Here is a 27,941-nt window from a genome sequence, read left to right as displayed (position 1 = left end):
TTTTTAATTCTTAAATTTCTCTCTCTCTTTTCTTATAATACACAAGTACTCTTTCAAATATGGTGACCTATGAACCTAAATTTTTATACTATAAAATTTTATATAAAAATTAGCCGTAATCATTAGACACAGCTTTGTGTATATTATATTCTTGAATACATGCCTGCAATTAATACTAAGAATACTATTGATAAAATTCGTGATATAATTAATAATGAAAATACTGTTTAATCTAAAAACCGATTTGAATCTTTTTTTCATTATAGGGTAACATGAGCCAAACAATTTTCGTTAGAAATATACAATTATGCTAACTTGACACATCAGATAGAAAATATTTTATCGTCATCATCGGCTATGATAAAAGATTTATACGCTTAAGATTTTGGATTATGATAAAGCACACAGGACCTATTTTTCTAAGGGAAAGGAAGTCTTCAGGGTAATTTTTTTTTTTTTTTTTTTTTTTTGTGGTAAACAAACTGTTAATTCACAATCAATTGTACTTATGAAAAACCCCTAAGCCTCCCATGCAGCCGCTAGAATTTACCGGTGCTCAGCTATCTTACCGCTTGGTGACTAGTTGGCTTTCTGAACTTACGCAATATCTATCTGAATTTGAATATTTACATAAAAAACGAGCAAAATAAAATGACACATTGTAAATAGTACATTTTACTGAAATCAAACTTTCTTTAAAAAAAGGAAAATTTATTGTAAGGAATAAGATGGATGCATTTAATTAAACGGCGCGCAATAACAGCGCTGATCATATGTTTCGTATAGGAAATCATTTTCTTCCTGTTATCGTATAACGGAAAATATCCACAGATTGTATTTTACAGTTTTTAAGAAGTCATGGGTTATCTGCTTTAAGAGAACACCTTCCTGGGCAATTTTCTAAATAAAATTAGCTTGAATTCACGTTACGCATCAAGAAAATCATAAAGACCACAAGCAGCTAAACTGTTCGGTTGCCAACAACAAACTACCAACATCCAGCAATCTTATTCACTCAACTATAGTGAACTTAAGCTAATGTTTGTATATTATTAGTAGTATTAAAATAACGAAAATATTTATTCTAATAAAAATTTTTGTTTGAATATCCTCCCTAGTAAGGTATTTCCTTTGGTTGGAGATTTGTCAACAATAAATGCTATGTTCAAACAAGACATTTATTTAGAGCATAATGCTTCAAAAATGTATGCTAGGATCCCTAGAAAAAAAATATCGCCGGAAAATATATCTCCGAAAAAATATTTAATTATTCGTATTCTTATGATTAATTATTAAATAATTAATAACTTTTATAATTATTAAATGAAATGCTTATTTTTACTTTACCAAATGTACAGCAACACTCTTTCTTTACAAAAATACCATATTGAATAAATTATATTGTAAGCTAATAAGTAACAACATTGCTTTGTTTAATTAAGATACAATAACAAGCCGAACAAACATTAAATTGGAAGTCAAACAACAAAAATCAGCGTTACATTTTCAAATTTTCACAATCCAATTTTCATTATATCTTATCTCGTTCATTTGCGCTTTTGCAGCTGAAGATGATCGTTCGGTAAAACCATCGAAACTAGTCCTGTGAAAATTTGAAAATATAACGCTGATTTTTATTCTTTGACTTCCAAATTAATTGCTTTGTTTGTTATTAATATGTCTCATCTTTCCTATTTCAGATAAAATTTACTAGTGTTTCTTGGACAGGAAAGCAAGAATTTTTATTTTGAATCAATAATTTTATGATACACTGAAAACGGTTTCAAGTTGTAATTCCCTTTCTGAATATCTTGAATGTATATGAAAAAGTAAAATGCAAATTTAATATTAATATTATCACCCTTAAAAAACACCCAAATGTTTCGCTTATTCTCTTAAAACTACGTAATATTAAGGAAAAAAGAAATTATTTAAAATAATTATTAGTTGCATGCAGTTGCAGAATATAGGAAAATAAAGGTTTTAAAGATTTTTAATTAATGACAAAAATACAGAAAATCGGAAATAATTCGAAATGTTTCAGCAATATCTCAGAAGGAATGAAAGTTTCACCAGATATTTGTCAGAATATAATTTTAGTGATAGCAGTTTAATCAGTCTGCATTGAAATTCCGGTGATAATCAGTGACATACAGATTTAGGTTACTTAGGTTAAAAATGCGTAATAATTTAAAATATAACCGGGTAAATTTTAAAAACCAATTTATTTGAAAACTAGCAGCTTCGCTGCGAGCCTTCGCCTGGCTTTTAAATGTACCGGAAAAATGGATGAAGGGAACTCCAAACTTTAAATTTAAAAACTGCGTAGGATTTTACTCTGCAGAACAACTTCATAAAAAAAGTTATTACGTATAACAAAACTACAATGAAATAAGCAATATCTCTTAATACAAATATTAATTATCCTAATAAATAAATTAACCAAATTCCCTTTGCAAAATCTTAAGAATTCAAATGGTATAAAGGAGGTTAAGAACTTTGTTTACTAAAAAAATCAGTCAAAACTTTTCAGTATCTTAAAAACAGTGAAATGAGCAATAAATAAAATAAAGGAATGCAAAAAACAAAAAATTCTGAAAAGCAAAGTATAACTAATGATATTTTATTTTTTCAAGGGAAAAAAATTACAATGAAACAAGCTATATCTCTTAATACAAATATTAATTATCCTAATTAAAAAATTAACCAAATTTCCGTAGAACAAAAATCATGCAAAACTTTTCAATATCTTATAAACAGGGAAATAAGCAAAAAATAACATGAAAGCAACTCAAAAAACATAAAATTCCGCGCAGAATTTTACTCCACAGAACAACTTTATCATAAAAAAATAAAATAAATAAATAAATAAATAAAAATATATTATATTTATATAAAAATGAAAATGAAATATACCAATCTCTTAAAAACAGTGACATAAGAAATACGATGAAAAATTGTTGCCAAACCCATATTTCTAAAAGAATGAAACTATTCAAAATGATGCGATTTCATCAAAAATCTATCAACAACAATAAGACAGGAAAATTGTTGCCAAAATCACATTTTTAAAGATGTGAGATGTGAGAAGTGTACTCGGAAGCTTCATTTAAAAAATCTTTTAAAAATACAAAATATTATCATTTTTCTAAAATTCTTTTTGTAGAAGCATTCGCAAGGATGAAAGTTTAACGTGTCCAAAAATCAAAGAAAAATAAACTGTACATTTTTAAAAATAAACTTTTTTAGAAAAAATCCCGTTGAAAAAGCCTTAAGCTCCCTTTGTTAAATAAATTCGTATTTTATCGATTTATTGAAACACGAAATTTATTTTAAGTTCGTAAAATAGCTAAGTTCCTACGTTTCATGACGATGTAAAAATGGAGTGTGTAGAGTAAAATCTCGCTTTCCTTTAGTCCATTATGTTTCAAAATAACACGATTTCGTCACAAATCGTGTCATTTTGAATTTTTTTATTTCATGTTTTCACAAAACATGAAATAAAAAAAATTCGAATTCGAAAAAATCGCTTCGAAGTGCACTGGCTCTTGTGTAGATGTACCTATGTACCAAATTTCGTAGCCGTGGGTCTATTAGCTTACGCGCAGCGCGAACGAAAGGCACACACACAGACAGACTCTTTCTTTTATTATATGTAGAGAAGATATGTAGAGATAAGATTGTTTAAGGGAAGGAAACTTTTAAGTTTCGCAGCTGTACCCTGACCCTTAAGACGGTCATCACGGAGAGTCTAGCTTTTTGCAATTCTCTTGAGAGTTCACATCTACCGAAGAATATCTAGTGTAATCAATCTCACTTAGCGGAATCATTGAAGTAAAATTCTGGGAGGGATGGGAAATAACAAAAGAACTGCTTGACAATTTTCAGAGGTTTAGGGTTATTTTCGCGACATTTTACGGGAAGTTCGGTCCAAAACTAGCGACAGTTTTAAAGGGATTCGCAGAAAATCACTCGACAGGCTAAGGGTTAATGAGATATACTAAATCCTATTTGGAAGAAACTGTTACTTTGATAATCTCCTCACTATGCAGCGTATCACATTTAATAATTAAAAAGAGTTATGTGATACAAACGCCATAGGTTTCAGTGTTAAAGCAAACCAGATCGTCCCTACTCTTTCTTGCCGACATGTCGGTGACGCCCGCCCACTGCGTTAGTCTATCTCTTATAAGGTCCATGATATAAAACTAAAATTCAAACAAAATTACATTTAAATATTTAAATTTTAAAATAATTTGGCAATAATTTACTTATTGAGATCTTGTAATGGTGCTTTGACCGAACATGCATAAAATTAAGCGAGATGACGTTGAACGTGATTATGACACACAAGACATGGGTTTCTAGGAATAAATGAACAAATAAATAAAATAAGAACACGGGGCTCGTAAATTAAAGGCGAATTTAACAAAATACTCTACCAAACTTTGGAATTGAAAGCTCACAAATAAATCAAACGTACGATTATTCAGTTGCAATGTTTTGAGAGCATCTTTTTTTTAATAAAGCTCACCCCTGCAGCTGACCGCTTTGCATTTTTTAGATTTCATCTGGGCGACGAATTTCAAAACGGAAACACGTTCGAGGTAGATATACGAAGTGAAGTGATCAAAAAATTAATTTACGGTGGGGAAGTGTGTTTCAAACATTGGTTACTGTTTACTATGTACAGTTTGCCAAGAATTTTAAATAACAGAAGCAACTACTCGAATTTCTTTTTAACTTAAATACATTGTTTTATAACAGCCTGAAAGATATACTCAAATGGCAAGAGACAGGTAAATGTGACAAGTTATTCGTGTATTCTCATCGTCTTGTAAATCTAATGATGTTCTGTGTGTTTTAAAGAGTTAAATGTCGTTCAGATTTAAAAACGTTTTCGCACAGAAACAAATCATTTTCACGTTTATGTTCTTGCTTCAATGGCTATAGAAGCGAATATACAACCTGTAGTCTTTTTTTTTCCCTTGCTACATTATCATAAATGAAAGACTGTTTTCTTGATGCCTTGTCAAATTATATATTTTACCCAGTAAAAAGGATCATAATTACGGTGAATATGATCATATTTGTGGTGAAGAACAAAAATACACTTTGAGATCTCTTCATTTGTTAGTTGAATTACCGAATGGTTTAATCCTAGTATCCGGTGCGCACGGGATTTGGCGACTTTTATGATGAGCAATAAAAACGGGACATATACGATGAGTAGTAAACGGGTATTCAAAGAATATATATAGTTATACATAGTATATACTATGTATAACTATATATATTCTTTATATACATAGTATATTCTATGTCTATTCAGCAAACTCCAAACTATATATATTCACTATATACATAGTATATACTATGCATATAGTGATAGTATATACATAGACGTTCTTTGGGTCATTTTTGGTGTTGGCGATAATTTTCAAAATCGCGTTAAGTCTACACTATATACTAGGATTTTACCAGTTGAATTTTAAACATTTGTATTTAGCATTGCACCTGTTGTATGGAGTGTAGATACCATTTTGCGTGCTTTTGAATTGTGCTTTGTTTAAATGCTGGATATTATGCTTATGATTTTATGTTTATTTTCCATACTTTGCTTTTGTTTGTTTACATATATTATAGTGAATGCACCTGAAATATCAACCGAATTTTTGTAACTTAACATTTATGGAATTCTAATTATTACTGAATTTTTCAGAATTCTCTAAAGTTATGGTATCATTAAATCACAAGCAACCATAATGAGCATGACAAAGTCTGCAGTAATCTATTTGGCTGATCTTTGGAATATGGTAACAGGTAGTTTGGCGACATTTTGGAGGCGATAAAGGTTACTACCTAGGACTTGTAATAATGCAAGAAGCACTCAGTTCCGATTACACATTATTTTGTGTGAGGGAAATGAGAGATCATGAGATATGTCATGTGACGTTAATGGACAAATTACAGTTCTTTAATCGGAAAAGGGGATAGATTTGGAAAAATTATTTTGTATTAAGCTTCATTGTGTGTTGTGTGAAATAGTGTTGATTAATTTTCGGATTGCATGGGGCTATGTAAAGTGAATTCTAAATTTTTAATACGTAATAATTAATAATAAGTTGACTACTGGATTTCGGATTTAGAAATTAGCAGTAGTACTGCAGCCGATTGGAACTCTTTCTGTAGGGAAGTGTGCGTGCCACGTAATGAAGATGCTGAAGAAGATTAGGTAAGTTAGTATTTTTAATCATTTGAGGATATTATTTTTATGCATTGTTCTAAATGTAAGGAGTAAATAAATTAAAATGGTATTATTGGAAAATTGTTATTAGCAATGATTTAGTTTAAAGTAATTAGGATTGTAATCTAATTTTTATTAATTTAATGTATGTGCTTATTTATATTTTGAGTAGTGTTTTTTAATTTAATTATATTTTAATTTAATGATCGTGATTTTGTGAGTTATATGTTTGTAGTATTTTGGAATACGTTTGAGTAGTATAGTTTTGTTACATAAAATTTCGGTTGATCTTTGGATTGTGGTAACTTGGCGATTTTTTGGCGACCAACTCTGCTACAGCAACCCTCTATTTTTTTTCGCCGCCATTTTGTCTGTTTGAAGTAAAGACATGTTTCTTTTCTTTTTATTTACTCAACACTTTTTCCAACAATCTACTAGCCGAATTACACTTATGCTAGAAATTTTATGTAACAAAACTACTTAAGCATGACAAATATTAACTGCAAAATTGGGAAAAAATGCACAATCGCAAACTCTTTGCACATTTTTCAGAATAGCACATACACATAAACCATTTACACGCCGACTTATTTTTACTTAAAAAAAAAACATTCCAGAATTGCACAAAGGTGGCATTGCACACACTCTTAACTTTATCCATCTACACTGCTATTTTCTCATAAATTACAAAAATTTGCACGAAAATGCAGGAAAATTTTGTGAATCTTTAAACTCGGTAAAAAGAACATATATGAAATTACCTGATCGTGAAAAAGTATATACCCTTTCCAAGGATGAACATTTCCACGTATAAAATAAATAAAATATCCAAAAACATTTACCTCTAAAATTATCTATTATATTATAATTATAGTTACTGGGTGAATAGACTTCCAGTTGACTACTGGATTCGGATTTAGAAATTAGCAGTAGTACTGCAGCCAATTGGAACTCTTTCTGTAGGGAAGTGTGCGTGCCACGTAATGAAGATTAGGTAAGTTAGTATTTTCAAATCATTTTTATGCATTGTTCTAAATATAAGGAATAAATAAATTAATATGATATTATTGGAAAATTGTTATTAGCAATGATTTAGTTTAAAGTAATTAGGATTGTAATCTAATTTTTATTAATTTAATGTATGTGCTTATTTATATTTTAAGTAGTGTTTTTTAATTTAATTACATTTTAATTTAGTGATCGTGATTTTGTGAGTTATATGTATGATCATGATTTTGTGAGTTATAGTCACCAACGAATTTATACCGCAAACATTAAAAATGGTTACAAATACTTAGTGTCAAATATTTAAATTATTTCCATGCATGTTTACTTCAACTGAAACGTATACCAAATTGCTACAAACATAAAATTCACAAAATAACTATCATTTAATTAAAATATAAGTAAACCATGTACATGTCGACTTATTTTTACTTAAAAAAAAATCCCAGAATTGCACAAAAATGGCATTGTGCACACTCTTCACTATATCCATGTACACTGCTTTTTTCTCATAAATTAGAAAAATTTCACGAAAATGCATGAAAATACTCAACGTATATTACTCAGGTGTATTCCAAAATACTACAAACATATAACTCACAAAATCACGATCATTAAATAAAAATGTAATTAAATTTAAAAACACTACATAATATAAATAAGCACATACATTAAATTAATAAAAATTAGATTACAATCCTAATTACTTTAAACTAAATCATTGCTAATAACAATTTTCCAATAATATCATATTAATTTATTTATTCCTTACATTTAGAACAATGCATAAAAATAATATCCTCAAATGATTAAAAATACTAACTTACCTAATCTTCTTCAGAATCTTCATTACGTGGCATGCACACTTCCCTACAGAAAGAGTTCTAATTGGCTGCAGTACTACTGCTAATTTCTAAATCCGAATCCAGTAGTCAACTGGAAGTCTATTCACCCAGTAATAAGAAATTAATAAAATTTCACACATACTCAAACTACTTTCAGGAAACCACGTACACTTCCTTACACTCCGTTTCACAAAATGTCCATTTTCACCAGATTTCTTACACCGCCATTCAAACTTATCTGTAATATCCTTCCTTTCACACAATCTCATTTCATTTCCACACTTTGGACATTCATACTTATCCGCAATTAAACCTTCACTGATACACCATTCAACCAATTCTTTTGAATTATCAGATAAATGCATTAAAAATTTAGAATTCACTTTAAATAGCACCATGCAATCCGAAAATTAATCAACACTATTTCACACAACACACAATGAAGCTTAATACAAAATAATATAGTACTACAGATATTTTTCCAAATTTTTACCCCTTTTCCGATTAAAGAACTGTAATTCGTCCATTAATGTCACATGACATATCTCATGATCTCTCATTTCCCTCACACAAAATAATGCGTAATCGGAACTGAGTACTTCTGACATTATTACCAAAGTCCTAGGTAGTAACCTTTATCGCCTCCAAAATGTCGCCAAACTACCTGTTACCATATTCCAAAGATCAGCCAAAATTTCTAGCATAAGTGTAATTCAGCTAGTAGATTGTTGGTAGAGTAAATAAAAAGAAAAGAAATATGTCTTGTCTTCGTGAAGACAAAATTTCGGCGAAAAAAAAAGTAGAGGGTTGCTGTAGCAGAGTTGGTCGCCAAAAAATCGCCAAGTTACCATAATCCAAAGATCAACCCTATGTTTAAATAGCAAATAGGAGATACATCTAGTTAATTATTTAATTCTGTAGATGTCATGGAAAAAAATTAAAAGCAATACCTTAGCCCATTTTTGTTTATCCATGCCACCATGTAAAACCTGTGAATAAATACTATTCAGAAAACTCCAAATAAATATAAAAGTGGGTAAGTCCACTTTACCTATACAGTCAAAAGTTGTTAATCTGAACTCGTCGGGACTTCGGCGATTCCGGATTATCGATTTTTCCGGATTATAGATCATCAGTTTAAATCTGGTAAGATGGCATGCAGAAATTACAGAATTAAAAATATGAAACCGTAATTTATGAAATAAAGAACAATTATGATCTAAAGGGTATCAAAATTTACAAAAAGAAAAAGCTTAATATTCATTTGTTTACTTTATTAAAGATTTCTTTCAATGTAAGTTGTTTAAGTTGCTTCGTTTCATGTGATAATACTTTCTCTTTAATTCTATTAAACAGACATAATTTCTTGTTTAGTTGCAAAGTTCCGCTGTTCAAGTCCTATATTGCTGTGTCGAAAATACCGAATAATTTGTCAATCGAAATTCTTTCGTTTTCAATAACCTCTGTTACTTTCTTCACTATCGGAAGCGAAATGACGAGGAACTTGTTTTAAATCATATCAAAGACGGAGTACATTGAGATGAAATACTACATTTAGTAAGGAATTATAAGCCAAATAAAATAAAAACATCTGCCCTGAAGATAAGGATAGTGCTGACAGACCAACTTCCAATTCATTGTGCGCCGCGGCGTTCCCCTCGCCGAGCAGCGTGAAATTGATAAACAGATTTCGGATTTTGAAACAGACTTTCGCTTTAGATCCTTTACATATTAGCAAATATATATCAGAAATTCTATTTGATATAATCGAAAGTGCAAGCTTTTATAAAATTGCTCTAACAATCTGCAAAAAATAATGAGCCGGATCCAATTCGAAGATTAAGGAACAACGCAATCTGCAACATTAACTGAATTAGATAATTTTAGCTTAGCATATACCATCCGTTATACATTAAATGCGCATGCGTAAACGTTTTATGCGCACACACATATTCGCAGCCGTAAAGGTCTTACGCGCACACGTAAATGCCTATGCGTCAAACGCGTCAATGCGACGCATGCGCAGAAAGTGTGTAGCTTTGAGGTCCGGATTATGGGTGTCCAAATTAACGACTTTTGACTGTATTTCATGTGTTCAATCACATACATGGGTCAATTATTGTTGCATGTTATACAAAAGTATGCCCAAAACACTGCAGTTGTTTTCATTGCTGAAACTGGGTGTGTGGGTAATGAGTAATGAAACTGGGTGTGTTTATACCAATTTAGAGAGGGGAAAAGCTAGATTTGAAGAAAAATGTATTAATTTTAATTTATTTTGGACATTTTATGATACTATTGTCTTATTAACATTAAAGTAACTTGACGCAGAACTGCTAAATTAACATATTAAATGTGAAAAGAAAAAGATCAGTACTCGTTACATTATAGATAGCTACAAATCCAAGATGTAAGAGTTTTTGACAGTTATTCATAGTAAAAGTTCTGATCATAACTCTTCAACAGCTGATGAAATTGTCACATATAGTTTTGAATTCAGAAAATAGCACTGATAATGAAGAACTGCTTGTTAAGAATGAAAAGCTTTCAATTGACTATTTAACGGGAATGCTCGAGACTGCAGTTACAGGGCCTTGAACAATTGAAATTTATGATTGAAGAAGAAAATGCCTTTTTATAATATTAAAGAGAAAGTATTAAAATGGAACTGCAAAAACAACTTGTATGAAAAAAAGAAAATTTAACAAAATAAATGTTAACATCAAATTGTTTTTTGTAAATTTTGATTCTCTTAAGCATAAATGCTTCATTTCTTCACAAACAACCACTTCATGGTTATATAATTTTATAATTTCTTCTACTAATCTTACTAGATTTACAGTCGTGTGCAAAAGTTTAAGACCACACGTAGAAAAATCAGATTTATTGGAATTCCGCAACATAAACATATGTTATAAATGAACAAAATAGACTTACAAGGTTACTGAAGTATAATCAGTATTTATCAGACCTCCTTTATTTTTTATCACTGCTGCAATCCTTTTAGGCTATGAACAAGAGACTGGCAGTAAGCTTGAGAAATCTCTGTACACTACACATGCTTTATTGCTTCAATAAGTTCTGTAAGGGTGTTTTACGGTTGGAATTGAATATCTGTCATCATATCTTTTTCCAAATGGGTGACAAAATACATTTAGCATGTGCAGAAAATTCTGCACGTGCAAATAGTGCAGAAAATTGCTGCGCACTTGACTCGTTGGAAAATAACAGTGTACTCCTCTGTCGTTTGTTCCAATTCTGATATTGTCAGGTGAAAGTCGGTCTTTTTTTTCATACTTTGAGTAAGTCGAGGTTTCCTTGCAGGTGTATAGGAAAATAAACCATAACCTTTAGTCAAACATCTTGATATAGTAATCGAACTGATGTTGGTGCCTTCTGCAGCCAGAGTATCTCTAATTTTTCTAATTTTATTGCAGGAGGTTGCTGGACATCAAGTGATTATCCTTCTTATCGCACGATTATTATGTGCACAAGTTTTTCTTGGGAGATTGCTTCTCTTAACTCTTTCGCATCGAGAGACGACCAAATCTGTTTTCATCAAACATCGAAAAAGCCCGTGTTTACGAATTTGTCTTGGAATAGTTTTCCTTTTACCCTCTGCCTAGTAGATAGGTACATTAACAATAACCTACTTAAGTAAAATGACTGCTTCTCTCTTGGGGATTTTTCAGCGGTTCCACCCATTGTGTGCAGTTTCACCTTAGGGCCGGATTGCACCTGCAAACGTCAATAGCTTTCCGTATTTCTCCTTTAGTTGCTTCAAAAGAATGATTGACATGTCTCTTAACAACTCGAGAAACCAATGAGCCATACACTAACGTGGAGGGAAAGCACTAGGTAGAAAATAAACGAGGTGTTGGGACGCTTTGCCGTTGCCTGAATGAACGGGCGTTACGGGCGACTTCAATGCCAAAGAGTTAAGATCCATATAATTTCCGAAATTTTGAATTTACTGATAGATTGATGCACACCTTCTTGCTGATATTTACCTTCAAACTTATTTCACATTCAGAAAAGCCAGCTTCATGCAGGGCCACTATTTTTGTCCATTTTTCAACAGTAAGTGAAGGTGTTTTTTACCCATTACAATAATTATACAACAGCACTGTGCACACAAAATACAATAATGAACTACAGATAAAGGAGACCACATTATGTTTATACTGTCTTTTTCTGAAAATAAGACACTGTCTTACTTTCTTTTTTGGTCCAAAATACACGCTAGGGCTTGCTTATTTTCGGGGGAGGGCAAAAATAAAAGTATATTTATATATTTTTATTTAATATTTATTTTACACAGAATACAGAAATTTAAATTTATTCAATTACAGTTGTGTCATCTTCTGGAACATCGTCATAAATAACATTCTGAATTATATTCCGATTTTCTTCCAAATCCATTTCCTGTTGAATCATTGGTCTGAATCTCTCATGTCTTGCGATCTAGCTATCGTTAAATGAATACTTCTTGTTTAAGTAACCTGTTCGTAATGCATTGGAAACATCACTATCAGTTTTTTGTCCCATGAATTTTTTACCCATCAATCACCCCTTTTGATTTTCGACTCATTCTGTGAGGGTTGGAAAAAGGTCGCTGCGTCGTATGTGTCTCGAGGGTTACGGTTCAGCCCAAATTTCACCCCGACAAGAGTCTGACGACGCTAACGGATGACGATGCCTTTCCTGTGAACGTATCTCTCTCAGGGCAAACGGTGAACTGGTTAAGATAAATTCCAAGAACTAATTTGAAACGAACTGTAGAGGTAAACAATTAATTTCTTGGAATATTTTGTTTCAAACATTTCTCTGAAATACGAGTATTAGGAAAGCTAAACATATTATTACTTATACTTAATAAATCAACAGCATTTTTTAACGAATCCTTTTTGTCACATTATTTTAACTGAGGATTATTTTCGGATGTCTTATTTTACAAAAATTTCCGAAAATCATGATAGGGCTTATTTTCGGGGGATGTCTTATTTTACAAAAAGTTCCAAAAATCACGATAGGGCTTATTTTCGGAGGATGTCTTATTTTCAGAAAAAGACTGTAGCAGTAGAAAGCGTCTGATGCAGTCACCGCATGAAATGGCACGATAACGAGCGAAAATGGTGCAGTCTGTTAAAATACAGGAAAACGTGACTTTTGCACGTGACTAAATTGATCTAAGATCGGGAATCAACAAAGTAGGTTTGATTTTGGATATTTGCAGTGCTCCACACTTATTGTTCCATTTAAGGCAAATCTCAAGTTTTAATCTTTTTTTTTTTTTTTTTTTTTTTTTTTTTTTCAAAATATGACAGCGAAACAGATAAATAGCAGTTAACTTTTATCTTTCATCATAAAAACTAAACTAGCTTATTGAGAATTAATCAAGTTTACATTAAGGCAAAGATCTTATGATTGTATTGTGATGTCAGACTTATCCATTATTAGTACTAAATCAAGTTATTTGGTGACATTTATTGTTTATTCCGAGTCATTGTTTTCTTTATACATTTAGAATTCGGGAATTGCCCATGACAAAAAGTCTGCAGTAGAATTTTGGGTAAAGTGCAGAATCATGGATACATCAACTTATTTTCACTTCCAAAATAAAAATCCCATAATTGCACAAAAATGACACTGCACACATCCTTGACTTTATCTATGTACACATCGACCTATTTTCCCTTAAAATGTAAAAGAAAATTGACAAAAATCCAATTGTTTTTAACCTTTTAAAAAGCGGCAAACAAATAAGTGGGCGATTCTGCACTTTGCTGAGAATTTTTTCAAAGAAAAGGCATCATTCATTATAGAATATTATGTGTGAACAACCAACGAGATGAAACTATGCTTTAGCGATAACTCGGTAGTGAAATAGTAATGCAGGCATCCATTCAGTTATGTTTAGCAATTTTTGTATAAATTATAATAATGATCTGAAATAGTTGTTTACTCTTATGCTTCCATTCAGTCATGTTTAGCCTTTTTTGGCTAATCTTTGGAATATGGGAACAGGTAGTGTGGCTGCATTTTGGTAAGGCGATAAAGGTTACTAGCTAGGACTTTAGCAGTGTACATGCATAAAGTCAAGAGTGTGTGCAATGCCATTTTTGTGCTATTTTGGGATTTTTTTTAAGTGAAAATAGGTCGATGGGTACATGGATACCGTGTATGTGCAATTCTTAAAAACGCGGCAAGCAGTGGGCAATTCTGCACTTTCTCCCAATTTCGCACCTAATCTTCGTCATGATTAAGCACTTTTGTTTCATAAAAGTTCTAGTATAAGCATAATTCGGGTAGCAGACTGTTGGAAAAAAATGTTGAGTAAAAAAAAAAAAAAAACATGCCTTTACTTCGTGAAAACAAAATGGCATCCAGAAAAAAAAGTAGCAGGTTGCTGTAGCAGGGTTGGTCGCCAAAAAATCGCCAAGTTACCATGATCCGAAGATTAACCCCTTTTTTATGTAAATTATTTATAATAAAAAAGTATTATATGAAATTAACCTTTCATCTAAATCAAAACATCAATCTTGGATAGTTATTCACTATTATACTTCCTTTCTTGTGTTAGGGTTGCTGCAGTTATTTTTGGCAGCACTGGCATCAACAATAGTTTGGCGATTTTTTACGGCCCTCAAAACCGAATAGTACCAAAAAAGCTTGTAAAATCTTGCAGTTGCTTGAAAGCCGAATAGTTATATTTTTACTATAATAGTCCTTTCTTCAGTTTTCTGTATGTAGGTTTTTTAATATTATTGATAATTATTTTAAGGTATGTTTTATTTTTCTTGTCCTATATTAAGCTTAATTAATATAGGACATTCAAGTAAAAGGCAGTAAACTTTATGAGTTGTAAATGACCTATCCCTTACTCCATAAAGCTACGTTTTGATAACTCATCACTTCAATCCACATTATATTCTTACTCTGTGTATATAAAAAAAAATTCAAATTATATTATATGGTGAATTGATAATGTAATAGCTTTGATTTATATCAAACAGTTTTTTTTTATTATTATTATTATTATTATTTTTTTTTAACATTATAAGGTATTTCTACTGCCTTCCTAGCATGCCTTTGTGGTATAGTGGTTCTGCATGCTGGGCCGGTATTCCAGAGGTCTGTGGTTCGAATTCTGGCAAAGGAGTTTGCTAATTTTTCATTACTCCTGCTTCCAAAAAATACCTTATGTCTCTATAACATTATGCTTCATTATGTAATTTTGTTTTAAACATAATGACTATTAATATTTTTTTCCTTTGCATATGTGGTAAAAACATGTTTGTTTTATAAAAAGATTTAGATTTCAAACAGTTTAAGAAATGCATGTAACTAAGAGATTTTATATTTGTTTGATGTTAATTAATGTGTAGTCTTTGTATTATTATAATATTATGCATCTCTGTTTGATATTGATTTAATGTATTTTTGTGTAAAGGTATCGCAGAAGGTCTCGTAGTAGATCTCGTAGCTCTTCAGGAAGTTTAGACAGAGTCAGGAGGAGGAGAAGTAGAAGTCGAGACAGAAGGGCTCGAAGTCGTGATCGACGATCAAGAACTCCAGAAAGATTCAGACGATCAAGATCTCGCGATAGAAGGAGGTAATATTGGTGGTACTACTAGCCATTTGAGAAAACATTTCCATAACCAAATATTTTAGAACATATAATATTATATGTACAAGAATAATAATAGTTATTTATTCATGTAACAGCTGATGGGTTATGATAGGGGTTCCGAAAGTGAGCACCGTCACTCCTTGGGGCAGCGTGAAGAGTAAACAGGGGTGCCGTGAGAGGCTTCTGTTTACTCTTTTATGGAATCTAAATTCAAATTGTGTGTGCTGCATAAGTCGCTTGTTACGTAGGAAACCATCAACACCGCTCTTCTGCTGCATATGGAATTCAGGTTGGGTTTGGCTATGCCAAATTCTTTGCTAGCCGATGCGAGAGATTTCCAGAAACCCGCATTCAACCATCACGTCACATCGATAGGAGTTGTTGCAGGTGCTCATTAGTGGTAGTATATAAGCCACCGTAGGCTACATTGCTAAGTTAGTTTATTCTAAGCAGTTAAATTATTGTGTTGAATACAAGTAGTAATAAAGTGTTCTTGATAGTGATACAGAGGATTGTGATTCATGAACCCACGACAGGTAAACATTGTAATATCTATTTAAACATATATATGTAAGCAGATCGGTTGCTTTGTATTGGAAGTTTTTGGATGCTGTTAAGGAATTTTGTGTGCCACAGAGGTAAGTGGATATTTGCTTTGTGTAATGCTTAAATGCATAATGTTAATGCAAAATCCTTTTTTTATGTTATTTTATTGTTTGGTTTAAAATGTTGTTTATTGAGATTACGTATTTTTGTTTGCCTTCTACTGTAGAATTGGGTGCTCCTTTTACTTTTTAAGTGAAAATATATAACAATGTGTACATGGACAAACTCAAGGGAGTGCGCAAAGCCTAGTTCGTGCAATTCTCTGATGTTTCTTTAAGTGAAGATAGATCAATGTGTACATGGATAAAGTCCAGAGAGTGTGCAATGGCATTTTTGGGCTTAAGTGAAAATAGGTCAATGTGTACACGGATACCGAGTTTGTGCAATTCTTTGTCTTGTTATTTTGGCTTTGTGTAGCAATGATACCGCCAAAAATCGCCAAGGGGTACCCTAAAATATACTTTTGCCGAAGTAAATAATGAAGAAAAACCACAATGTATGCTCTGTTTCAAAATTCTATCATCTGAGAGTATGCTCCCAAGTAAGCTAAAACAACATCTGAAGACCATTCACCTTACCATGGTTGAAAAATTGCACAAATGTTTTAGAAGTTTAGCATGTTGTTTTAGTAGTACAAAAGTTGCAAAATTTACAAAAACAACAAGCTTCAGTACCCAGCAATGCACTGCTAGCATCTTTCAAGATGGCATACAGAGTGGCAAAGTGTGAGGAACCTCGCACCATCTTGGAAAAACTTATTTTACTGGCTGGTCTCGATTTGGTTAAATATTATGGTAAAAGAATTGGCATGAAAACTAATTACAAAAGTACCTTTATCTAACAGCACTACTGGTAAAAAAAAAAAAAAAAAAAAAAGGATCTCAGTTACCAATTAATGAGAAAATGAAGGGCAAGGAATTTGATCTACAGTTTGATTATGCTGCTGACAATAATAAAAGATGCATACCTTATTTGTTATGCACATTTTCTTGAAGATAATATAATTGTTGAAAACTTTTTCTGTCAAAGCATCAATGAAGGCACAAAGGTTCAAAACTTATTTGAAATTCTTGACAAGTTTATAACAGAAAATAATTAAGATTTGGAAAAATGTGTGTGTGTATTGACAGCGCTCAATCAATATCTGGCAGGTATGGAGGATTGCCAGCCCTTATTCGCAGTAAAGCACGGCATGCTATGTGCCCCATTGCATCATCTATAGGCAAAAACTTGCATCGACATCGATTAGCTGTGAAATGAATTTGGTATTGGAGCAAACTACATAAATACTAGGCCATTGAAAGCCAAACTATTAAAAAAAACTTTGCATGGACTTGGGAGCTGAAAACACATCCCTGGTATAATATATATTACTGCAGTTCATGATAGCTTTCACATAGAAATGTCTTCTCCCATGCATCCAAGCTACGTCAAGAAACTCACACTTTTCTGCAAGAGGAAGGACATGCAATCTCCAGATGCTTTGCTGAACCTGACTTTTAACTAAAACTGGCATTTGTACGATATATCTGACAAACTGCATGCTTTGAATCTGTCTCTGCAAGGCAATAATATGCAGATCTTGAAACTGCTGGAGAAGATTGCTGGGTTAGAGTAGAGAAAAGGGTACCCTTTGTATTATTGTGAAGTTGTTGTTTCATTTATCGCCAAGTGGTGGTTAATTTATGATAGACTGAGTAGTTGAAGCTATGGAAACCCTATTATGACGTAATCGGTTGCATGATTGCAGTAAATTTGTAAAGGCCTGTCGTGTGTTGGTTAACCCTTTGCAGCACACTATACTTTAACGTCGGAACTTCAACAAAAAAGTTGTATGCAGTCTATTTAGTCCTAAAGGCGTATGCAGGAAAAATTTTGTAAAAATTGCACGTACCGATTTAATTCTGTGGGTGTTCCATGAGGTGGAATACTGCGCCGCCATAGCTTTTAAAAGTGCGACTAAGCGAGCATTGCAGTGAAGCACGAAAATAAGTAGAAGCGTTTGTATAAGAATGAAAAAACTCTGTATTGTGGCTGTATGCATGGTTTCCTGGATATACACAATATTCTTGACTATATACGGATAAATGAGATAAATATCTGTATACACAAGTCCTATATACAAAAATATTTACAAATTTTCCTATTTCTTAGCTTCGTGAAATTGTTCAAAGCAAGTCACACCTTTTTGATGGAAGCACAAACCAACTATGATTAAAATAATTAACTACGATTAATATTAACAATAAAGAAAAATAAGCCTATAATATATACATACATAAAAAATATCTACACAATTATTGATGGTGTGTGGTGTATTTAATTACGGCAAAGCACACTAGGGCTATCTGCCAAAGAGGAGGGATGCCTTGCCTTTCGTGGAGGACTTTCTAAGGGAAACTGGCTCGTATACACGTTACACATGGGGAAAACCACGAAAACAACCATGCAGCCAGCCCGTTCGTGGGATTCGAACCTCAGACCGAACTACCAGTGTTCAGCGACTTTACCGCTTGGCCGCTGGTGGGCCTACACATTATTGAAAATAAACGGGAATGAGACTAAAAGGCGACAGCAAAAAATTTGCGCAGGTCTAAGTAAAGATGAGTCAAGCTACTAATAAAATTCCTGCCAAAAAACTACTCCCAAAAAATTCGAGATGCCAATATTAGGGCTTTCATAACACAAAACACACCTCAGCTCTCAATACTGCTTTGTTTGAATTCATCCCCCCCCAAAACAACGGAAACAGAAAATGTAAACAACGGATGTTCTCTCCTAAGCACAGATGGGTAAAAGTATAGTTTAGGGTACCCCTTGGCGAAACTTGGCGGCATATGGATACCGATTTTGTGCAATTCTTTGACTTGTTATTTTGGCTTGCGAAGCAGCGATTTTTAGCGCAAAAATCACCGCTACACAAAGCCAAAATAACCAGAAAAAACAATTGCGCAAACTCGTTATCCATGTACACATCGAATTATTTTCACTAAAAAAAAATCCCCGAATTGAACAAAAATGTCATTGCGCACTCCTTTGACTTTATCCATGTACACGTCGACCTAATTTCACTTAAAAAAAATGCCAGAATTGCACAAACTTGTATTGCGCACTCCCTTTATTTTGTCCATGTACATATCGATATATTTTCAGTTAAAAAGTCAAAGGAACACCCAATTCTGCAATATTGGCAAACAAAAAATACATAATCTCAATAAAATACATTTTAAACCAAACAATAAAATAACATAAAAAAGGAAAAACATATTATACATTTAAGCACTAGCAAAAGCAAATATTCACTTACCATGATTTTCGAGTTCGCTTCGTACACCCCGAGCCACGTAAAAATCAAAATATGAGTCATAATCAAGTGACGTTTTTCAAACCAGGTACTCTTTCTGATCGAACGCTTCACATAGTGACCATCTAAACCTTTCTTCCTACAAACCCATTCAAATCCATCTAAACAGTTTTTACGTTCGACTAGACGCATATCCTTCCTACATACAGGACACTTATAATGGCTACTAAGTAAACCTTCATTTACACACCAGTCAATTAAAGCTCTTTTCCCCTTTCGCTCCAAATCGTACAGAAACTTCAAATTAATCTTACTATGTTCGGCCGTTCTACCGTCTAAAGAATCAAAGCAACACACCACAAAAATGCTTACAAAACATTCCCTGATTCAAAATTTCCCAGAATCATGCACCTGATTACATCACAATAGGGTTTCCATAACATTCAACTTCTCAGGCTACCATAAATCAAACAACTTCGCCATAATACAAGGGGTACCTTAAAGTCTACTCTACCCGCATAGATGTTCTGATTCGTTACAGCATGAGATCGCTAAAGGCGCAGTGTTCCCGCTAATGGAACACCCAGTTTTATTTAATGATTCTGCGTATGGTTTTTGTATGAAAGATAAAAAAAATATAGAATAAATAATTTGTAGTACAGCCAGCAAAATTATGCCTAATTTTTTTTCCAAATAAAATTTTTTATATCATTAAAAAAATAGAGAAAATTACTTGAAAAAAGTGGATTTTAATAACACATAATAAATGAAAATTCTGTGTCTCCTTGTGATATGCTGCTATCTACTGTTTAAAAAGAAAAGTTCAAAGCATATTATAAAGGCATTTTTATCTATTTACGGTTGAATTTAAAGGTTTCAGAAGCGATTCAATTTGGGTGTTCCATGTAGTGGAACACTGAACCACGAAGGCTTAAAAAGTACATTGCTTGTGTTCCTATTTAGACGATAAAATGGCTGAATGTGGTAAGATTAATTGGAAGTTTCTGTATGATGGGGAAAGAAAAGAGAAAAGAACATTACTTGATTCGTGTGTAAATGAAGATTTACTTAGTAGCCATTATTAAATATCCTGGTTGTAGGAAGGAAATGCGTATGGTCGAACAATACGGCACTGTGGAGGATATTTTTAACTCTTATTTTGTGAATTTATGTGGTGGCGCCAGTATACAGATTCTAGTTCAGATAATTTTAGGAAGTTTTTAGATGCTGTTAACGATTTTGTTTGACTGAAGACGTGTTAATTTGTAAATAAGGTAAATGGATATATCCTTTGTGTAGTGAAAAGATGAATTTCCTTTTTTATGTTATTTCATTCTTTGATTTAAAATGTAGTTTATTGAGATTATATATTTTTTGTTGGCTGTTCCTTTGACTTTTTGAATATAGATCGATGTGTACATGGACAAAGTCAAGGGAATGCGCAATGCCTAGTTTATGCAATTCTCTGATGTTTTTTGAAGTGAAAATAGGTCGATGTGTACATGGATACCAAGTTTGGGCAATTCTTTGACTTGTTATTTCGGCTTTGTGTAGTGGCGATTTTTGCGCTTTGCTACCCAATGTGATGATGAATTTTTGGTGGAAAAATCGCCACTACACAAAGCCAAAATAACAAGTCAAAGAATTGCACAAACTCGGTATCCATGTACCACCAAAAATTGCCAATTATCGCCAAGGGGCATCCATAAATAAATTTTTACCATTTCACTCTTTTATAGTGTTTCAGCATTACAGTAGCAGTCTGATTTATGATGTAAGATTACTGTAGCCATTACAGTGATCAAAATGTGAAAAAAACTCAATTATCAGTTATATTTGTGCTGTTTAACTTAAGGTTCTCACAGATTGTATGTTATTTGTGTAACAGATATTTTAGTCATTTATGTAATTAATTTTTAGCTTCTAATAATCTTGGTTTTGTCATTTTTCCCCTTTACTGTTTTAAGTCTTATGACAATGTATTAATATTGAGTTGTAAAAAAAATATTTTTGAGTGAAATTTTCTTATTGCTTTTCTAAAGAACTATTATGTTACACCTTTTAGATCAAAAAGTCGATCTCGGGATAGAGATCGTAGAAGGAGATCACGATCACGGGGTCGAGAGAGAAGATCACGTTCTCGAGATCGAAAAGATAGATCACGGAGCCGAGATCGTAGAGATCGCAGTCGGGATAGAAGAGGCAGTTCCAGAGATAGATCTAAAAAAGATAAAGAGGAAAGGCGCAAAGAAGAAGAAAATAAAAATTCGGAACAAATTGGAGAATTGAAATTTGATTTGCTTGACAAGGTTAGATAATCATTGAATTCATTACTTAGCTTATATGATGAAAATGGTTATAGATGTAGAAAATGTCGTTTGTTCCAAAAGAGATATTCAGTGATTTTCATTGTTTAAATTATTTTTGGCAAACAAAAATGCCAAACTTATCAGTGAAACTGTATGCATGATTTCGCTTTGCAATTTGTTTGCTATGATAATAAAAGCATTGTCTGGAATTTTTCCCTTTCTTTAATATAAATGTGTGAAAAACATATTGCATATTATTCCTTAGATTCAAAAATAAAAATTTTAAATAGTATATATGCATCTTTTATGAAGCATTAAAAAAAAAAAAAGCTGTATGTGTAAAAGATATATATGTATGTGTGTAAGATAAAAAATATGAAACTCAAAATTGCTCATTTTAATTTGGGTACTTCCCTTCTCTATTCTAAAAATAGTAATCTGAGTAATCTAAACTGTGCAATTGAAAAACTAACCTACATTATGACATCTGCATTGCGTAGAGCACTTGCTCAATCACCATTCGAAACTTAAGCAAAGAGTTCCAGTCTTATTATTGGCCTTGCTGAAATGCACATTCGTTTTTTCTACTAGCTGCTTGCTGTATTTTCTATTGTTTAAAATTTTACGAGTGTATATAGAATTGTGAGATGATTGTTGTATCCATAGTGATGTGAAAAATCAAAAATATATATCCTAAGAAATTATTTTTCATGAATGCATGATTATCCAGCTGATTTTTCAGTTTCAGGAATGCATGAATATTTAGCATAAGTTATGCATTGAATGTCCAGATAATTGTGGTTTCCATCTATTATGTATCATATTTGTGTGTGAGCTACATCTTTAAAACATCTCAACCATTAGTAAAAAATAACTGGTACACCATCTACAAAATTATGTGCAAATCATACTGTCACCTGTATGTCACTCAAGGCTCTTGCCACCGATAGGTGCAATCTTGTGCTCCTTTCCACGATAAATTTCGTGGGCTTGTTCTGATGTTACTGTCAGATAAATGAGATAAGTCACAGCACATATATAAAATCATTACATATAGATATGTAAAATATAAAATGAAACAGAAGTATTAAACGTAATTGAAACCAATTGGCAATAGACCTTTAAATTCATAAATTATAATTAAAAACATCTCTGCTTGAATGATGCACTTTGCATCATTTTTCATCATTCTTTGCCTGCGATTTCTCTGCCCTGCAAAAATTTTAGCCCAGTCACTGCTCAGGATTCGAACAAAAATATTCCAGCTTTTAAATATGACCGCAGTTGTATGCATCACTTTTCTCACCTGTTGCTGCCTGTCTCTCACTTTGCCTTCTTTCTCTATTGTTTAGAAAAACTGGAGTGTGTATTTAAAAATTTTGGAGAGCAGATCGCCCCATTATGCTTTGCTACCCAATGTGATGTTTGAACAGTGAAATTGTGAAGTAATAAAGATGTATTGTGCTTATCCAAGAATTTTATGGTTCTTCTAAAAGTTTATGACACCTTTTACCCCGTCTGCATTGTGCATCATATCTATAGCATGATCAAATTGTTCATTGGTTTCATCTTCTGCAGAAACTACAACATTGCACATACACACACACACACACAAATATATATATATATACATATAAAGTAATTTTGCTATGTTTTTTGTGTTAATGTAAATCTGGATTAATTTGCATTTGTATATTTCTATTACTGCATGGGCTTATCAAATTTTTACTATAAGGATTGGAATTTTAATACCAAACAGCTATTTTTTTTTTTTTTTTTTTTTTTTTTTTTAAATATAGTTTTAAAGCAAATATTTATTTGGTACTATCCGATTAGCTGCACCATCCCTTCCAAAAAGTTGCCAGCCTTTGCCAATTTAAGAGAGAAAAGATAACAGCCATTTTTAGGAATGGTAGGCAGGATAAGGATTATGTAAAATAGCACCCAATTCATAAAATAAAAATACAAGAAACATCCATTAGAAAATTGTTAGCTCCTCCCCCACCCAGTTGTCCTCCCTATGTGTACAGTAATCTATTTTAGCCTCAAGCAATGTCAAAGAACTGCAGAAACTCACCATTGTGGAACAGCTTGGCTTTGTGAAAACTTATAAAGTGTTCTGTGTATGTCCACAGGGATATATTTCTGCTTAAATAAAAGAATTATACAAATTTCCCATTGCATATACTGTTTTCACATGTCGTAATTTATTTTTGCTTTAAAAAAAGTCAGACTTGCTGAAATTTGGCATCAGCATGCAAATTTTGATGCAAAACATCTGATTGTTTATAAAGTGTAACTTCATGAAATGGGAATTTTGGTGATCTTTATTGTTAAACAAAATGAATTTTATGAGTTAATGTTATTTCTGAAAAAAATGCAAGACTTTCTTTTTCATCAGCCAGAAAATTCCACAGTCCCATTACAGTTCCTTCTAAGGGAAAAAAGTACACTCATTGTGACAAAAACACTAATGACTGTCACTTAACTACTGCATAAACATGCATGCTTAAATTGCCATATATGTACATATTAGTGATGTCATGGTTTGCTTATTTTAGCAATACAATGCTTCATACTTTTTGAGGGATGCAAATAATCAGAAAGTGCTATTTATTTTCAGTTTTACTATCCATTGATACAATCACCAGTGTTGTGTTGAACCCATTGCCATTGATACTGAATTTACAGGATGCTTTTATCAGTGACTTTTCTGTGCAAAGTTTGAATCAAACGTCCATTGTCTGAAGAATTTCTGGAACAGATCTAAAACAAATACCATGAAATAGCTCTATCTTTTAGGATTCTGATCGCAGTGGCAAAGTTCAAGGCGTGTAATGGATGGAAAAACACTTTTCAGCCCAATCTATTGAATAAACCCAACTTTGTTCTGCATGCATATAAGCAATGTCTATCAGAATATTGAGTGGGTTTTGAACAAAGTTTGGGTGCCTGGTGAACGAAATTAAAGGTGGTTACAGATTGTGTTCTGAAAATTAACAATAATGTTTTTCATTTCTGGAATTGTGTCAGTGTTCTTGCTCCAAAAATGAACAGTAATAATAGCAGCCTGTCCATAAGATATGGTATTTATTAGGATTACATCATGTAGTACTTTTCATTAATAGGACAACAGTGGTGACCAAGCATAAATGGCACAAAATATTGATTCAAATAGCAATGACAACTTTTACTATGTATTCAAGATTCATCAGTACATGAAATGTAATTGTACATAGATGTTTGAGAAAAACCTTATAAAGTGTTGTGAAATAAATAATTCCATCAAGCCAATTTTAGATTTTGCCGTCCTTTCTCCTCTTAGCATAACCAGTGGCTGTATGTAATTTATTTGTTGTTTTAGCATTAATATACAACTTCATTCTGTGGTTGAGCAAAATTTTCATTATAGATAATTTCTTTCCTCTAAGAGGAATGGTAGACTCTTAATCATTTGGCAATTTCCAATTGTGAAATTGGTCTTGGTTCCTATGTTAGATTCCCATACCAAATAAATAAATAAAATAAAATAAGATCAAAACTTATATCCTAATGTTTTGTAGTAGTTTTTGGTGTAAGATTGCTATTATTCCTGTGTTCAAAACTTGATATATCCTAATGTTTTGTAGTAGTTTTGGGTGTAAGATTGCTATTATTCCTGTGTTTGTGCTCATTTTGATTGCTGCTTCATAAATTTAAAAGCTTTAATCATCATCAGGCTTTAAAATGCTATGTATGTATTATATTTGCATCTTGCATTTTACTTCAGTGGCTGTATAAAATTTCTGCTTTATTGAGTGCTATATCAATAAATTGGCTGCTGTATCATTATTTGTGTTAAAATTTCCTAGATATTTGTTTTCTGGTTAGCTAAGCAGTCATAAATATAAGTAGCAAACTTGGATACAGAATGTGAGAAAGAAAATTTTAAGTTTCTGTAGTTTGGGTTTAAATTCATTTCATGTATAACATTCTTTGCATACTAAACTTTCAACAGCAGTTTTATTAAGTGGACTAATCAGTATTTAAATTTATGTTGGTTCATTCTTGGTAAATAAATTACAAATTTTTTCATATTAATTTTTCTTTTATTTTAATTTCTATAATAGTTTTCATTTTTTATTATAAATTTGAAATCCAAAAACATATTTCTTTTGAAAGTGTTATAAAAGCAAATGCTATTATTTCTTTAATTAAATTTATGAAATTCTGTTTATGATTAGGAAGCCCAAAACAAACAGCTTGAGCTTGAAATGCAAAGGAGACGAGAAAGAATCGAGAAATGGAGAGCAGAGCGTAAAAAGAAAGAAATAGCCGAAGGAACATCCAATTCAGCTGTTGTCTTGCCATCTGTAAAAAAATGGACCTTGGAAGATGATGATGATGAAGATATTCCCCCACCTACAGAATCAGACAAAAATGACACCACAGAGGAGAAAATGGAAAAGAAAGAAATTAAAGAAGAAGAAAAGGAAAAAATGGAAGTTGTTGAAGAAGATGATGTTGATCCTCTTGATGCTTTTATGCAGGTACTGTATTTTAAAAATCTCATACAAGATGGTTTTGTTATTTTCAATCATATCATAGATAAAATTCATATTAAAGCATTGATGACTATATGAATTGGTTATATTCTATATAAATTTATTACAAAATTTGCAATAAAGTTATTTCAGTCACTTGAAAACAGTGTCTTGGCCAATATCTATTTTAAGATACTTAAGAATCCTCACTATTATAGATTTCTAATTATTATTCATATCATTTCTGACCAGTCAGGGAGCAAAACTCATCAACATCAAAATGCTTTTTCTTTCAAAATTACAAAAAAAAAAAAAAAAAAAAAAAAAATATTTAGAATTTTAAAAATTATTTTCATTAGGAATAGCTTCCATTGATAACAGAAGTGAAATATCTTAATAATAAATTATTAATTGTCTGAAGTTGAAAGAATAAAATTTGTGAAGTACCTTTGTTAAGGATTCCCCCTTATAAATCTTAAAAGAGAAATATTAATCATTTTGTTTTTCTTTTTTCAGGGTATTCAAGAAGAAGTTAAGCAACTGCGTCATAAAAGTGTGAAGAAGGAAGCTGGAGAGGTAAAATAAACTAAAACATACATTATTTTGTTAACTCCACGAATAGATGTGTTTATCATTTACTAATTTTAGATTTTATATTCGATTTCATTTCTTAGAAAGAAAATAAATTCTTTCTCAATTAGCTCAGGTATTTTTTTATAATTAATAATATATTGCTGTCCATTAAAATTGCTGCTACCTAAAAGAAAAACATAACAAATTAGATATCTTCATGAAAAGAAAAGCATGCTAGGGTATGTAAATGTATAGCATTTTATAGCATGGGCACATTACAGGTAAGAGTAATAACACCTCAAAGCACTCTAAATAGGCAAACTGAAAAGCCAGTTTTTTCTTTGAAAACCACGTTTACTTGGTTTTCATATCTGAGCTTTTGTATGAAAGGAATTCACACCAGTATGTCTTAGAATTCTTAGTTGTGGGAGAATCATACATTACTGGTACGGCTGGCTGATTATGGTTCCATTCCTCAGCAGTTTTCCGGAAAGCAGTTGGGGTTGGCTTATTTCTTTGTTAATTACATTGAAAAGCTAGTAGTGTTTATTTTACTTCATATAGATTTTGAATGCACACATTCAATTTCTGCTAAATAGGTCCTATATTTGGATATACAAATTTCAGAAATAAAGTTCCATTTGTTTTTCTCTGACATCAGTTTTATTCAAAATTTGTACATTTCTGAACATATTTAAATTCCATAGTGCTACTTTTTATGTGTCTGTTAACAAATTTGCTTTCTTTTTCATTAAAAATGAAAATTTGTTGTCATGATTAAACTCTGTAACGTTAATAGATCTAATTTGAAAATGGGTAGATCTGTCAAACTGCCTTCTTTCCTTGAATAGTACCTTCATAGCTTTACATGAAAGAAGGTACACTGTGTAAAAAAA

The 27,941-nt window shown here is 31.9% G+C and overlaps 1 protein-coding gene across 1 annotated transcript in view; it reads left to right on the top strand.

The window, feature by feature from the left end:
* Positions 1–4,624: 4,624 nt before the first annotated feature.
* Prp5 (pre-mRNA processing factor 5) overlaps positions 4,625–27,941 on the top strand; it is a 61,340-nt gene continuing 38,023 nt past the window's right edge. The window contains exons 1-5 of the mRNA XM_035357886.2: positions 4,625–4,799; positions 15,551–15,712; positions 21,706–21,949; positions 26,173–26,478; positions 26,989–27,048. Coding sequence (XP_035213777.2) covers positions 4,786–4,799; positions 15,551–15,712; positions 21,706–21,949; positions 26,173–26,478; positions 26,989–27,048 — 786 coding nt within the window. The 5' untranslated portion in view covers positions 4,625–4,785. The remainder of the gene's footprint in view (positions 4,800–15,550; positions 15,713–21,705; positions 21,950–26,172; positions 26,479–26,988; positions 27,049–27,941) is intronic.

Source organism: Stegodyphus dumicola, chromosome 8 (genome assembly GCF_044657685.1).
Source record: "Stegodyphus dumicola isolate Sdum_Otavi_A_Nest chromosome 8, ASM4465768v1".
NCBI classification, from domain to species: Eukaryota; Metazoa; Arthropoda; class Arachnida; order Araneae; family Eresidae; genus Stegodyphus; species Stegodyphus dumicola.
The sequence above is the reverse complement of the archived record's forward strand: the minus strand, read 5'-3'. Positions and strand labels throughout refer to the sequence as shown.